The sequence below is a fragment of the Thamnophis sirtalis genome, unplaced genomic scaffold (assembly GCF_051295495.1).
Source record: "Thamnophis sirtalis isolate CommonGarterSnake01/CBP01778 unplaced genomic scaffold, rThaSir2_p1.2 scaffold_4, whole genome shotgun sequence".
NCBI classification, from domain to species: Eukaryota; Metazoa; Chordata; class Lepidosauria; order Squamata; family Natricidae; genus Thamnophis; species Thamnophis sirtalis.
The window spans coordinates 142,665,635-142,678,268 of NW_028261384.1; the positions used below are offsets into that span (position 1 = coordinate 142,665,635).

The window sequence follows — 12,634 nt, forward strand, 5'->3', positions numbered from 1 at the left end:
AGTATATTGCGGTGACCAGAATTGGGTGCAGCCTTCCAAGGCGGCCTTATAAAGCGGAATTAATACCTGATCTGGACTGCGTCCCTCTGTTAATGCAGCCTTAGGACCGTGTGGCCACAGGTGTGCTGCCCATCCCACCCACCCCCCAGGTTTGGGACCCAGCCCATGCGTCTCGCACAGGTGATGGGGAGGCTTCCCTGCAGCTTACCTGTTCCGCGGTTTATTCAGATATCCAGCCTGCCCTCGGAAGGTGTCATAGTTGCCCCGCCCGGCGGCATAGGGAGCCGGGGGGTAGGGAGGGCCACCTGGGAAGAGGAGGAGGAGGAGAAACGGTGACCTTAACTACAGAAGAACGGAGGGACCTTGGAGATTGTCTAGTCCAGGGGGTCCTCAAACCTTTTGAACAGGGGGGCCGATCCACGGTCCCTCACACTGGAGGCCCCCATCTTGCAGCCCTCCCCATTTTAGAGTCCTCTCCACTCATTGCAGGAGTCCCGGTGGATGAGCCCACAAGGTGAGGGGTCCGCAGAGCGCAGGGGAGCTCCTCCACTCATTGCAGGAGTCCCGGTGGATGAGCCCACGAGGTGAGGGGTCCGCAGAGTGCAGCACCTCTGAGAAACCGTCCCTTCTTTCCGCCGCCCGGGAGGGGAGCTACCCCACGTACCTCCGTATCCCAGGATGGGCGGGCGTGGCTGTCCATAGGGCATCAGTCCCTGGGGGGCCTGCGGTGGGTAGGGCAACCCGGGTGCCAAGCCTGAGGAGGGCAAAGGAGGGCGTTTGACCCTTGTCAGGGGAGCACCGGCAGAGCCAGGTGGGTGTTTCCTCGGCCACCTCCACGTGTGGTGAGAGAGCGGCTGGGGGTTCTCGCCCTCTCCCAGAACTCCGGCAGGGACCCCGAGGGTCTCCTCCCCCCCCCCCCGACTCACCCTGCCCGGGGACGGGTGGCTGGTTCAGCTTGAACTCGGGCAGTGCCGGCCGCTTGGCGTCCATCAGGAAGTTGTTGAAGAAGGAGACCTCCTTCTTCACCTCCTCAATCTTCTCCGCGTGCTTGTTGAAGATGTGCTTGCGCACAAACTCCGGGCCCTGGAGGGAAGGGGAGAAGGAGGGGGTGTCAGGAGAGCCCGGGTGGGAGGGGGAGTCTGACAACGGGGGAGGCGGTGGCTAGGGGAGGGGGGGGGCTTGGTCACCTTGAACTTCTTCCCGCTGAGCGGGCACTGCCACTTGTCCTTGCCCAGCTCCAGGGTGTTGGAGGTGACGAAGTTCTCCACTTCCTGCTCGGGGTCCTTCTTGCCCATCTTGAGGGCTTCCTCCTCCGACAGGGACTCCCGGATGCTGAAGAGGGGCAGCAGCTTCTCCTCAAAGGTCTTCTGCCACTCGGCCACTGGAAGGGCAAGGAGTCCGTCCCTTCGGGGCCCCACCTTCCTCGCCACCCCCAAAGCCCCCCCACCCTGGCACAGCCCACGGGGCAGAGGGGGCTCCTCCAGAGGCAGGCCCTGCTCGGGCTCTTCCGGATGGGAACACGACACCCCCAGCGGCTTCTGTCTTCCCCTCCCCACCCCGTTGGCCCAGAGCGAGGCAGGGACACTCCTCGACCTACATCTCTTCCCTTAGTGACCGTTCGAAGCTACCAAAAAGTGACTTACGGCCGTTTTTCACACTTACGACCCCTGCGGCCTTCCCCACGGTCACCTGACCAAAATGGGGACCCCTTGGCAACCCCTTCATATTTACGACGGTCGCGGTGTCCCGGAGTCACGTGATCTGCTTTGACGTCAACGGGGAAGCCAGCCTCACTTAACAATCTAAGAACCGCCGCGATTCACTTATCAACCGTGGCAAGAAAGGTCCTCAAACGGGGCAAAACTCACTTAGCGACGGTCTCGCTCAGCAATGGAAATTCGGGGCTCCGTTGTGGGTCATCAGTCCTTGGCCTACAGCCATCTGTTCAGCGACCATTCGTGGTCACGACAGCGCTGAGGAAAGGGGCCTCCTGCCGTCCTTGCGACTCCTGGGGCCTCTCCAGGCGCAGGAGGGGAACCCGGGCACTGGCCGTCCGGCAGGCCTTGACCTCGGTTGCCGCATCCCCGGGGGTCAAGGGGCCGCCGTTCCCAACAAGCCAAGTCAATGGGGGTGGGGGGGTTGCCCGATTCGCTTACTGACTGAAGCTGCGAAATCAGGTGCGGCTCCCTTCACAACTGCCCTGCTTAGCCCCAGAAACGCTGGTCTCAGCATCGGTCGTAAGGCGAGACAATCCCTCCCCGCCCCACCGTGCATCCTTCAACGAAAGAGGAGGGCAGGGGATGTGGCGGGCGGCGGACAGGCCCCGTACCTTCACGGTGGGTGACGCGGTTGGGGGGAATGGGCCCCCGCACGTGGATAATCCCGCACCGGTTGGGCATCTCGTCCTCGTTGAGGTACTCGGAGGTGTTGTAGTAGTCGACCGAGTGGACGATGCGCAGGTAGAGTAGCAGCTTGTCCAGGACCTGCGTGGCACAAATGGGGAGAGGCTCAGCCCGCCTGGCACCCCTGGTGGTGGTGGTGGTGGTGGGGAGGCAGCTCGGGACCTGCCTCCCCGGACGCAGGGCTCACCTTCACCAGCTTCTCGTCCCTCTCCACCGTGATCTCGGCCGGGTTTCCCTCCTTGGGAGTCTCTTCCGAGGGCTCCCCGCTTCGGCCCAGCAGCTCCTCCTCTTCCGCGCTGACCTCCTCGATCAGGTAGTCCGTGATGTTCTTCAGGATGGGGTTCTGGGAGGGCAGGTTCTGGGGGAGGGGGGGATGCGAGGTGAGGGGCAGCCCCACACTCACCCGCACCTCTGCCAGGCTGCCACCGCGGGGGGTTCTGGGCTAAGAACCGTCCGTTGGGTGATTGTTTCAAGTTAGAAAGGCGCTAGAAAAGGTGACCAATGACCACTTCTTCACACTTACGACCGCTATAACGTCCCTGGGGTCGTGGGACCCAAATCTGGACACTCGCTTGGCAACCGGTTCATATTTATGACCGTCGCAGCGTCCCTGGGGCCAAGGGGTGGCCGGATTCACTGAACAACCGTGCGACTACCCGCTTGCTCGACGACGGCGGCAAAGAAAGGTCGTAAAAACCGCAGCGTCCTTCCCCGAGACTCACCGACACTTCGGAGGGCAGCTGGGCCTCGCCGGCCCCCCACAGCTGGGTCCGGTCGTCCATGGCGTGGATGAGCTTGGCCGCCAGCTTGATGTCGTTGCGCAGGATCTGCTTGTGCTGCGTCATCCCGTTGATGTTGCGCACGCGGCGAGTCAGGTCCCGATTGACGCCGGGGCTCAGCTCACAGTCGCGCAACTGGAGGGGGGCGAGGAAGGCAGGTGAGGCAGCCGGCATTCTCCCCACACCCACGCGGGAGGCCTTGCCGCCCCCCCCCGTGCCCTCCTCTGCCCACCAGAGAAGTGAGTGACTCTGAAGGGCCCCCCTCCTCTACTTTACCCGAATATTCTGGAGATTCCAACAGATTTCCTTGATGTTGACGGTGCGGTCGAAGGTCACCCAGCCCCTCCGGAAGAACCTGGGGAGGGGAGAAGGGCCGGTCGGAGGCTCTGCTGGGGGCCCGGCAGGCAGAGGGGCAAAAGCCAACCCCACCCCTCTCGTTTGCAAGGGGCCGCAGCACCCCTCCCCTGCGAGGACAGCACCGCAGCTCCAGAAAGAGGGGGCCTCTGGGGGTGCCGTTTGGTGAGGGAAGGGCACTGCGGACCCTGGCAGGAATCCAGGCCCCTCTGCCCCTGGCGCTTCCGGGTTTTAGGAAAGGACCAAGAGAGGAAATATTTCCCTTCCTTCCTTCCTGTTTCTCTCTTCTTTCCTTCCTACCTTTCTCTCCCTCCCTTCCTATTATTTTCTTTCTTTTCTTTCCTTCCTTCCTGTTTCTCTTCCTCCTTTTTCTTTCTTTCCTTCCTCCTTTCCCTCCCTTCCCATTATTCTCTTCCTTTCTTTCCTTCCTTCCTCTTTTCCTTCCTTTCCTTTCCTCCTTTCTTTCTTTCCTTCTTATCATACAAATAAATTAAATTTGAAATCTGAAAAAATCTGAATCCTTCTTTCCTTTCTTCCTTCCTACCTTTCTCTCCCTATTATTCTCTTCCTTTCTTTCCTTCCTTCCTCTTTCTCTTTCTTTTCCTTCCTTTCCTTCTTACCTTTCCCTCCCTTCCTATTATTCTCTTTTCTTTCCTTCCTTCCTTTTTCTCTTCCTTCCTTCCTTTCCTTTCCTCCTTTCTTTCTTTCCTTCTTACCTTTCCCTGCCTTCCTATTATTCTCTTTTCTTTCCTTCCTTCCTTTTTCTCTTCCTTCCTTTCCTTTCCTCCTTTCTTTCTTTCCTTCTTATCTTTCCCTCCCTTCCTATTATTCTCTTTTCTTTCCTTCCTTCCTTTTTCTCTTCCTTCCTTTTCCTCCTTTCTTTCTTTCCTTCTTATCTTTCCCTCTCCCTTCCCATTATTCTCTTCCTTTCTTTCTTTCTTTCTTTCTTTCTTTCCTTCCTTCCTCTTTCTCTTTTCCTCCTTTCTTTCTTTCCTTTCCTTTCCCTCTCTCCCTCCCCATTATTCTCTTCTTTCTTTCCTTCCTTCCTTTCTTTTCCCTCCCTCCCATAAAATTAACTGACTCCCCATTTGACTCTGGGCAACTCTGGGTGGCTTACAAATCCTTATTTCACCCCCGTTGTGAGCCTTCCTCACCTGGGGGGGGGCGAGGGGGGGTGTCTTTTCTAAAACAAGGGGAAAGAGCTGCCACTGAGCACACCGCACCTCCTCCCGCCAGGCCCTGTGTGTGTGTGTGTGTGTGTGCGTCACTGCTTCAATAAAGCTCACCCCGAACTTAAAAACCAGGGTGGGGGTGGGGGGGTACCGCTGAGCCTTACCTCCGTTCTGGCTGAGGGTCCGAGAGCGCCACTCTCATGAAGCCGGGGTACCTTTTGCAGAACTGAGGAAGCGACAAAAGGGTTGTGTGTTGTGTGTTGAGACGGTTACGCCAGTGTTTCTCAACCTTGGCCACTTGAAGATGTCCGGACTTCAACTCCCAGAATCCCCCAGCCAGCAAATGCTGGCTGGGGAATTCTGGGAGTTGAAGTCCGGACATCTTCAAGTTGACAAGGTTGAGAAACACTGTCCTAACCACTGCTGGGGAATGTTCAAGTTGCCAAGGTTGAGAAACACTGGGTTACGCAATCCTGCCACCCGCCCCCCCCCTGCCCATTTCTCCCCCGGAGCCGCACTCACTGCCACGATCTCCGCCTGGGGGATGTTGGGGGCGATGTTGCGCACGAAGAGGGAGCAGGTCTTGTGCAGAGCGCGTGGCTTGGGCTCCCCGTCCTTCTCCTTCCCCCCTTTGGGGGAGCCCTCCGCGTCCTTCGGGCCGGCCGGCTCCTCCTTGGGCTTCTTGTCTGCGGCTGCACAGGAGGGCGGGTCAGGCCGGGGCCTCTCCCTCAAGGGGCCTGCCGGGACCCTTCCCCCCCAGACCCTCCCCTCCCCCGCTCACCTTTGTCCTCCCCTTGGGGGCGCCCGCTCTCGGAATCGCTGTCGGACTCCGAAACGCTCCCCTCGTCGTAGCTGTCGTTCCCGCTGCGCTTCCGCTTGTGCTTGTGGGTGGTCTGGGAAAGAGAAGGCAGGAAGAGGGTCCCACACGCTTCCTGGGGGGGCCAAAGACCTTCCCCCCCCCTCCCCACTGTCTCATTGGCCTGGAACTCTGGGGAGGGAGGGAGAGGGAAGGGCTGTATGTGTCCCCACAGTCCTATTACTCCCCCCGCCCCAAAAGAGCTGGAAATTAGGAAGCCTCCAGGTGTTCCCCAGCTGGTTGAAGCCCCCTCTCTTCACTTCAGATTGGGGGGTTCCTCCTGACACACCAGGTTATTTCTCCCCCCCCCAAGATGTCACCCCGTTTGGCTGCCCTCCCTCTTCCTGTGTCCACACACGGGTTGACCTGATGGCGATCTGGTGGGGGCGGAGGGCCCCCTCCCTCGTCACCCACCTTCTTTGCCTCCTTCTCGGGCTCCTCTTTCTTCTCCCCCCTTTTCTCCTCTTCCTCCTTCTTGCCTTTTTCCTCCGCCGCTTCCTCCTCGGCAGTCTGCGAAAAGAGGCCTGGTCAGTCACAGCCCGGTCGGGACAGGCGGTAGGAGGCCTCGGCTCCGTTAAAATATTCATGACCGGGAGAGACATGGGAACAAGGTCAGCCAATGAACGGGCATAGCAACTAAGCCAGCCAATGGGAGCTTAAAACAGATCAGGGTCTGTGCAGGGAATTGAAACCGAAACTTAAGGAGTCCGCTGCTCTGAGAAGTAAACTAGCAGCCTGCCTGGGCTCGTCTGCTGAGCGGAAGCTAATTGCTTGTGTTTGCCTGTAGCTCTCCCGCCTTGTGTTTCCTTGGAAGAATCACCTGTTGGTATTGTACATTTATCCATCTATTCTTCTGTATATAAAGAAGTTAATGAATCCGGCTGCCTCAGTTATCTGTCTCTGCTTTCTGGATTTGAATTGATGCAACAATCTCTCTCTCTCTCTTTCACACACACACACACACACACACACACACACACACACACACACACACACACACACAGCATCTCCTCCCCTCCCCCTTTCCCCACCTTGGCCTTCTTGGCCTCCTCTTTCTTCTCCTCCTTCTCGGTGGAGACTTTCCGCTCCTGCTCCGGCAGCCGGTTCTCCTCCTTCTTCCCCGGCTCAGCCTTCTCCGGACGCTCCTCTTCCTCCTCCTGGTCCAAGACCTTCAGGTCGTGCTCTGTCCCGCCTTCCATCTTGATGACAGCTGGGGAGGCCAAAGCCTTGAATCGGACGGAGGACTCGCAGAGCCGCCAGTCCTCCCTGGGGCCAAGGAGCCCAGCTCTGCCCCGTCCCTCCCCAGGCGTCACCCGGCACGGAAGACCCAGGATGGCCCTTCAAGGGCGAGAAAACCACAAACAAGGGGGCTTCTGTGGCTGCCTCCTCCGGGGCTTCAAGCCACCCAGTGACGGACACAGGCCCGCTGCCTCTGGGCACCTACCGGCATCCAGGACCTTGATGATGGCATTGGCCTTGTCGATGTCCAGCTGCAGGCCTTCAAACCAGCCGTTGTCCATCAGGTAAAGGAAGACACTGAGACGGTTCTGGAGAGCATTCTGGGCCTCCTGCTTCCTCCGTCCGGCTTCTTCTGGGTGGTACTTGGACCGGAACCTGAACGGGGTCCAAGCGAGGAGGGAAGGGAGCGGAAACAGACAGAGAAGAAGGCAGAGGGAGACACGCCTTAGCCGGAGGGGAACGGAGCGCGCTGCCCCTCGGGCACCGTCCACACATGCAAAGCTGGGGAAGGAAGTGGCAGGGAGAAGAAGGGGGCCTCGTGGGGGACGGACGGACGGATGGGGGGGGGGGACCTGAAGACCTTAAAAGAACCAGCCAGAGGCGGGCTGTATACTGGACACTCAAAAATCCTGGTTAACAGCAGCCCGGCTGTTTTGCGCAGATCTTGGGGGGCTCTCCTGCCAACGGGGGGCAGCCGGGGTGCCACCTCCTCCTCCTCCTCCTGAACCTTCAACGCGGCTCCCTTGCTGCCTCTCCTAATCAGCTCAGGGGCTCCACCTGGGCGCCTACCAGATGCTTGAGAATGCTAATGCCCATCGTCCCCACCCTATACCTCGCATCTGGGGAGGTGGGGGGAATAGCAGTAGACTTATATACCGCTTCATAGGCCTTTCAGGCCTCTCTAAGCGGTTTACAGAGAGTCAGCATATTGCCCCCAACAATCTGGGTCCTCATTTTACCCACCTCGGAAGGATGGAAGGCTGAGTCAACCCTGAGCCGGTGAGATTTGAACCGCTGACCTGCTGATCTAGCAGTAGCCTGCAGTGCTGCTTTTTAACCACTGCGCCACCTTGGCTCTTATAAAGAAGATGAGCGAGGGCGCTCCCCGTCATATGGTGGTGGGGGGGGGCAAAGGCAGACTTTTGAGGGAGGGGCAAGGAAGTGCATCGCACCCCATCCCTGGCCCCACAAAACATCGCTCGCTTCCCCTCTGGATTTCAGCCCCCCTTAGGACACCTCCACGGAGCCGCTGCTTTGTGGCGTCCGCCTAGAGCGGGAGGCTGCCACTCCACATCGTCAAGACCTTTGGACTTCAACTCCCAGAATCCCCCATTCCGGGAGTCGAGGCCCAAAGGCCTTCAAGTTGCCAAGGGCTTCTAAATGCTTGCTTGCACTCCCCCACTCCCAGCCCTGGTCTTGCCCCCCACAGACACGGCCCACCCTCCTGAAGCCTGCCCCTCGGGGCTCCCCCAGAAGGATCAGCCGAACCTTCCTGGCGCGCCTCGGTCAGAGAGCCGGCGCCTTGTGTAGGGGGGAGCTTGGGCTGGGGATAGGCCCTCTGCTAGCCGCCCGGGCGTGGAGGCGCCGGTGGGAGGGCTGTGAAAGCAGCAGGCAAGTGGGGGGGGGGGACACGGGGGACACAGGAATTGAACGGGAGGGACGGAGCCAAAGCTTTCTACATAAGGTGACCAGGCCGGCCGGACACGAGCCCTTAGAAATGTTAAGTTTCCTTTCTCTCAGCTCTGAGTTTTAAGAAGACAGAACACGTCATACATACACGGAGGGAGCCACACTGCGAGCCTTCCAAGGCGAAGAGAGTTTTCTTCGGCGGGTTTTAAGAAAAACCGCCCGGATTTAGGAACAATGGAATCTCTCTCTCTCTCTCTCTCTCGTGCTGGGGTGCAGGACTTGGAAAAAAAAGGAGGAGCCGCCTGCACGGTCCTGAACTGTCTACCTCCTACGGATTCACATTCAGCTACTCACTGCATTGTGCACAGTGAAGGCCCTGGCTGGCTAAGCTACGGAGGAGGAAGAAAAAATAAAAATATATCCACCAGCCGAGAGAGGAAAAAAATAAAAATGGAAAAAAAAAAAGAGAAAACCAGATTCAAGGCTCTTGAGTGTGTTTGGATTTATTTATTGGATTCTCCCGGTTGAGGACGGCTGATTTTTGGAGACTCCTGCGAGAGGTTCGTGGGAGGAGGGGAGAAAAGGCCGTGTTATTACAGTTAACATCCGAAACAAAAGGAAATTTAAAATAAAGTAAAATAAAATAAAAAGCTAGGAAGGAAATCAAAAGTGGTTAAAAGCGAAGAGAGAGACACAGGTTACATCAGCTACACCCCACAGAATATGGGGGGGGGGGGGAAAGGACAACCCGCCTCCATCCTTCTCAAAGGACCCTCTGATTTTGGGGGGAGGCCCTGCATCTCATCTCCATAAAGACCCCTTTGCTCCCTCCTGACGCAGACACCCATGACTTCCAACACACCGGCTGGGAAAACCTGGGATTCTGGCCTGTCGTTTTCCAGCCTTTGCAGCTGCCCCCCCACTCTCCCCAAATGACCCCCAGCAGTTTCCCAGGAGGAAACCCACAGCAGCCGAGGCCGTCCGCTCTCCCGTGCTTCAGGCTGGAAAACAAGGAGCCCCCTTCCCCCTTTTTCCCAGCCTGCCCTGTGGTAAGTGAATCTTTTTAATGTGGGGCACTCAATGGGGAGGGGGGCAGTTCTGGGCCAGGTTCCTGTAGTTCTAGAACAGTCTTTCTCAACCTTGGCAACTTGAAGATGTCTGGACTTCAACTCCCAGAATTCCCCAGCCAGCATTCGCTGCCAAGGTTGAGAAACACTGTTCTAGCACCTCCCTTCATCATTCCCCTGGCTCAGCTGATAAGGGAGGAGAGCTTGTGGCTTAGAGGTTAATACAACTGCCTAATCCAGTGTTTCTCAACCTTGGCCACTTGAAGATGCCCGGACTTCAACTCCCAGAATTCCCCCAGCCAGCGAATGCTTAATCATTCCCCTGGCTCAGCTGATAAGGGAGGAGAGCTTGTGGCTTAGAGGTTAATACAACTGCCTAATCCAGTGTTTCTCAACCTTGGCCACTTGAAGATGTCTGGACTTCAACTCCCAGAATTCCCCCAGCCAGCGAATGCTGGCTGGGGAATTCTGGGAGTTGAAGTCCGGACATCTTCAAGTTGCCAAGGTTGAGAAACACTGTTCTAGCACCTCTCCCCCCCCCCCCCCAGCTATGAATATGCCCCCTTGGACAGGATCCTCTCCTAGGAAGGGAGACCCATGGTCCTTTGGACGTCCAGGGAAATTACCCAGCAGCCGTAAAACAAGATATACAGGCAGTCCCCGACTTACAACCGCTCAAAGTTATGACGGCACTGAAAAAAAGTGACTTGCAAGCCTTTCTTCACACTTACGACCGTTGCTGCATCCCCACGGGGTCAAAGTCCAGACGCTTGGCAACTGGTTCATATTTATGACAGTCGTAGCGTCCCATGTGTGTGTCGCACCCCCTCTTTTGCGACCTTCCGATGAGCAAAGTCAACTGAGGAAGCCAGATTCACTCAACAAGTGCGTTACTCAGTGGCGAGGGAGGTCGTAAAGTGAAGCAAAGCTCGCTTAGCCGATGCCTAGTTGACGTAACATTGGGCCCAGGTCGTAAGTCGGGGGCTGCCTGTATAATGGCGGGCGGCCTCATCTATCCAGCCAGCTTGGTGTGGTGGTTAAGGCAGCCAAGCAGGATCCGGGAGAGGGTTTGGGGGGGTCCAAGGGCCTCTCGGCCCTCAGGAGGAGGGGAAAGGGCGACCCAGGGAAGCCCAGGGGCTCCGGAGAAACTCTGGCCCGATTCTTCCGGCTGCCAAGAAAAGGAAACGATTAAAATCTATCTATTTCGGCAGCTGAAAAGGGCTGGGAAGCAGAGGGCTTCTCTCTAGGCCTGGGAGGGAGGAGAGGAAGGGCAGCCCCAGAGGCTGCCGAGGGAAGGGGAGGGTCTGCTTCTCAAGCCTTGGGTCCCTCCCTCCCTGATCCTCCCCGCCCCCCCAGTCTTGGCTTCCCCCTAAACTCTCCCAGCTTTAACGGATTCTCTGGTTTTGGCCGCCCAATTGAGAAAGAGCCCCTGCTGGCCAGGCGCTCCTTCTAGGCGTTGATGGGGAAGGTAGGGGCGGGAGCTCCTTGGGGAAGGGGCTTCCCCTTCCTTCAGCTCACAGAGGGGACGTTGCTCTTCAGTCAAGGGGGTGGGCGGGGGGGCTCCCTTGGCTGGCTTATTTAGATGCAAAACCCGAGGAATGGGTGAGAAAGCCCCCTCCCCTTCAGGCAACCCTCTGGAGGGGAAGCGCTGAGTGGGCCTGGCTGCCTGGGGGTCCTCCGGCTTTTCATCTGAGGACCTGGGGGGTGTACAGGCAGACCTCGACTTACAACTGTTCACTCACTGGCCATTCAAAGTTACTGCTTTGTGAGTTGTGATCGTTTCCACGCTTAAAACTGTTACAGCAAACGCCTCCCTGCCGCTGCCCCCCCAATATCTCCCGATCAAAACACTTGGCAACTGACTCGTATTTATGACGGCCACAATAGTCCTGGGGTCACATAATCCCCATTTTCAACCTTCCGGCAGGCAGAGTCCACAGATCCGCTTAACGACCGGGTTACTAACTTAACGAATGTAGCGATTGGCTTAATTGTGGCAAGGAAGGTTCATAAAATGGGGGGGGGGGGGGCGGAAACTCAAGAAATGTTTCACTTAGCGACAGAAATGCGGTTGTAAGTCGAGGGCTGCCGATGCATTGTCCAGAGCAGCCAGGATTGGGGTGGCACTGAAGGCCGGGAAATAAACAAACGAAAGGGAGAAAAAAAAACATTGCTAAAATGTCTCAGCCCAGCGACCACTAGTATAATGCCCGACCCACTCCGCTTCTCTCCGGGGGTTTTTACATTTGGAGACCTGCCCCGCCTGCGAGGCCCTCCTCCCCACGCCTCGCCCTCCGAGGTGGGCAGCCCAGCCCACGAGAGACGTACCACTCTTCGTCCTTGTGGGCCAGGAAGAAATTCTGCATCTGCTGGCGGCGGAAATCTAGCTTGTAGTCGTTGTAGCGCTTCACGGCCTCCGTCTCGTCCACGGAGTCGTCCAAGGACAGGAGGAACTCCTTAAAGTTCTTCATGACGGGCGGAGCGATGCCCAGGTCCACTTCTGCGATATTCCCCAACCTGGAAGGAGAAGAGGAAGAGCAGGGATTAGCCGGCAGCCGCCACTTCCTTTCCCGCTGTTTTATGCCTCGAGAATACACAGGTAGCGTTCCCGTTAGAAAATTCTAACGGGAACGGAAGAAAAAGGAATGAAGAAACCATCTAATTCAGTGTTTCTCAACCTTGGCAACTTGAAGATGTCCGGACTTCAACTCCCAGAATTCCCCAGCCAGCGAATGCTGGCTGGGGGATTCTGGGAGTTGAAGTCCTGACATCTTCAAGTTGCCAAGGTTGAGAAACACTGGATTAGGCAGTTGTATTAACCTCTAAGCCACAAGCTCTCCTCCCTTATCAGCTGAGCCAGGGGAATGATTAAGCATTCGCTGGCTGGGGAATTCTGGGAGTTGAAGTCCGGACATCTTCAAGTGGCCAAGGTTGAGAAACACTGGTTTAATTACCTATTGGGCATAAAACTGGAAGAGGAACAAAGAGACAATGATAGCATGGGCGAAAGATTTTGGCATATATGATAGAATTGGACAAATGGCAGAAATTGTGGGATAGGAACTACAAATTAACGATGTCAGCTGCATGTCAAGAGAATTTGTATAAGATGTTTTACAGATGGCACCTACCACCA

The 12,634-nt window shown here is 57.0% G+C and overlaps 1 protein-coding gene across 1 annotated transcript in view; it reads right to left on the reverse strand.

Annotated features, from left to right (window-relative positions):
- Window positions 1-12,634, reverse strand: part of SRRT (serrate, RNA effector molecule) — a 50,400-nt gene that overhangs the window by 911 nt on the left and 36,855 nt on the right. Inside the window, exons 5-19 of the mRNA XM_087714326.1 lie at window positions 11,827-12,015; window positions 7,008-7,177; window positions 6,595-6,773; window positions 5,978-6,073; window positions 5,489-5,600; window positions 5,230-5,399; window positions 4,872-4,933; window positions 3,458-3,536; window positions 3,125-3,316; window positions 2,590-2,760; window positions 2,330-2,483; window positions 1,188-1,381; window positions 927-1,083; window positions 665-754; window positions 209-305 (exon numbers count right to left, since the gene is read on the reverse strand). Coding sequence (XP_087570452.1) covers window positions 209-305; window positions 665-754; window positions 927-1,083; window positions 1,188-1,381; window positions 2,330-2,483; window positions 2,590-2,760; window positions 3,125-3,316; window positions 3,458-3,536; window positions 4,872-4,933; window positions 5,230-5,399; window positions 5,489-5,600; window positions 5,978-6,073; window positions 6,595-6,773; window positions 7,008-7,177; window positions 11,827-12,015 — 2,112 coding nt within the window. The remainder of the gene's footprint in view (window positions 1-208; window positions 306-664; window positions 755-926; window positions 1,084-1,187; window positions 1,382-2,329; window positions 2,484-2,589; window positions 2,761-3,124; window positions 3,317-3,457; window positions 3,537-4,871; window positions 4,934-5,229; window positions 5,400-5,488; window positions 5,601-5,977; window positions 6,074-6,594; window positions 6,774-7,007; window positions 7,178-11,826; window positions 12,016-12,634) is intronic.